At 52.8% G+C, this 2335-nt stretch overlaps 1 protein-coding gene across 1 annotated transcript; it reads left to right on the forward strand.

The window, feature by feature from the left end:
* Positions 1–1104: 1104 nt before the first annotated feature.
* Positions 1105–2335, forward strand: LOC118596745. Its single transcript, XM_036207625.1, has 4 exons — positions 1105–1109; positions 1518–1831; positions 1945–2126; positions 2198–2335. The coding sequence occupies exons 1-4, from the start codon at positions 1105–1107 to the stop codon at positions 2333–2335; spliced, it is 639 nt and encodes a 212-aa protein (XP_036063518.1).

The raw sequence follows: 2335 nt of genomic DNA on the forward strand, positions 1-2335 counted from the left end.
CCAGAGCCTTGACAATGCTAAGCAAGAACTCTACCAGTCAATATCCAAAAATCTCCAGCAGGGGGCAGCAAACTTAAACATGTTATCTTAATGCTTAAAATCATTTCACAGTACAGGCCTGGTTTTGTACATGTATTGGAGAGGGACAGACAGGGTTTCCTTCATACCCCTGGTTGACCTAGAACAATAGACTTGAACATATCTCCTCTGTTTCCACATCCTGGATACCAGGATTACAAACAAGATTATGTTTAAAATTTTTCCCATTGATTTATTGATTGTGTATGTGTGTGAATACCCACATGCCACAGTGTGGGTGTGGAGGTCAGAAGATAGATTGCTGGAGATGGCCTGTCCTTACCATGTGGGTTCTGGGTTTGAATTTAGATCATCAGGCTTGGCAGAGAACATTGTAACCCAAGAACAATTGGACTGGCCCAAGGGGACACTTTTAAAAAAGTGATTCATTTTTATTTTATGTGCATTGGTGTTTTGCCTGCATATATGAGACAGAATAGCCTATAGCTTACATTGACCTGGATGGAATTTACTACTGAGTGCTGAAATACAAGTATGCATTACCACACCCAAATAAAGGTTTGGGTTTTGTTTTTGTTTTTTAATTTTATATGTGGTATAGTGTGTGTGTGTGTGTGTGTATGTGTGTATGTATGACATTCTTGTGCGTGCGCCAGATGTATGCATAGGCCAGAGGTCAGTATGTGCTGTATTCTTTATGATTCTCTGCCTTAGTTTTTGAAACAAGGTTCTTCACTGAACTTGGAACCCTATGGTACTGGAAGACAAGCCGGGGTCTGAACTCCAGGGTCTTCCTGTCTCTTCCTCCTCAGTGTGAGGATTACAAGCAGGCACCAACCACGACAGCAGCAGGGATCTGAACTCAGGCCCTCACACTTTTCCAAGGATGGTACTTCTGAGAAATCCACTTTGCAGAGTCCTTCAGAAGTCTGTTTAGTGTGGGGCCCAGTGCTGGAGGGAAGTTCTACTTCTCCCGTGGGAGCCCCTCACCTAATGTGGTTCCCTGAGCCGTCATCTCGTCTGTAAAACGGGGATAGCAGCCTCCGGGTTCTTGGACCAGATCGAATGAGGTAATGGCGTGTCAACAGTCAACTCTGCATCCCACAGAATTCGAGAGGACCGCTGGAAGAGCAGCCAGCGCTCTTAACCGCTGAACCCTCTCTCCAGTCCCCAGAAATCACTCTTATAATGGACAGAATAATTCTTTGTACCTACGAAGGTTCACTTAAAGATAAGGAGGGAGGGCTGAAGGCTGAGGCAGACTCGGCCCAAAGGTTCACTTAAAGATAAGGAGGGAGGGCTGAAGGCTGAGGCAGACTCGGCCCTCAAAAATAAAACCTGTGGAAAGGGCTTGGGGGCGGGAGGAGGGAGGGAGTGAGGGTAGAGAAAGTGCTTAGGACCCGCTGGCTGCAATTGGCTCCGCCCCTCCCACTGTGCCGTCAAGTAAACTGGGCGTTTCCATCCTGGCCCCCCAAAAGCTGTCGCAGTCTCCCACCACCCTGCGGGCAGCGGCTAGCCTCCGGGTCGGCTCGCCGACTCACTCTTCCGGACTCCCAGGCCAGGGTGGGGCGACCAGCTGCGAGTCCCGGGAGGCCAATCCTGGCCGTCCCCTCTACCTGGGACTTTTCCTCCGGCCAGAGCTGCACAAAGATCTCGCTGTCCTTCAACTTCCAGTCGCCTTCCCCGCCCCACCAGGCTCCGGCGTCCACTCTCCAGGTCTCCTCCCCTTCTGGTTTCCAGCTCCTTCGAAGAGTTTGGTTTGAACTTTCGAACCCGCCAATCATCGCCCTCGGTGCGGCCCAGGGCGGGGTTCTGTGTCCGCCCTCCCCACGCGTGGCCTGGGCCAGGGTATATAAGACCTCTCCTGGAGGCGGAGCTCACACTACTTCTCCCCCGGACTCCTAGGTAGTCTGCTAGTGGGAGCTTCTCGTCACTCTCTCGGGCTCGGTTTTCGCGGACCACTTCAAGGACTAAATATGGTGAGTGATTGTGGAGCAGCGACGGGATCGTCTGAAGGGACCGCGGGAGCTGCGGGCTGCCCGGGGTGGGGTGCCGGTGCCTCCGACAGCCCCCGACGGCCGCCCCCGGTTAGACCGGCTTCTGGTGGCCAGGGTGGGAAAGCCTAGTCCACCAGGCTGGTATCGCTTTGGTCTGGAAGGCTGATCCCGGGTACCTCCCTCCCGATGGTCCCGGGAGAACATCCCGTCTGGGCCGCCCGCCGCCCCTGGAGGTAGGGAGCTTTCGCATCGACCGCAAGAGATTGGAGAAACTGAAGGGTCTCCTTTTTCTCTACTGA

The sequence above is a fragment of the Onychomys torridus genome, chromosome 16 (assembly GCF_903995425.1).
Source record: "Onychomys torridus chromosome 16, mOncTor1.1, whole genome shotgun sequence".
Taxonomy (NCBI): Eukaryota; Metazoa; Chordata; class Mammalia; order Rodentia; family Cricetidae; genus Onychomys; species Onychomys torridus.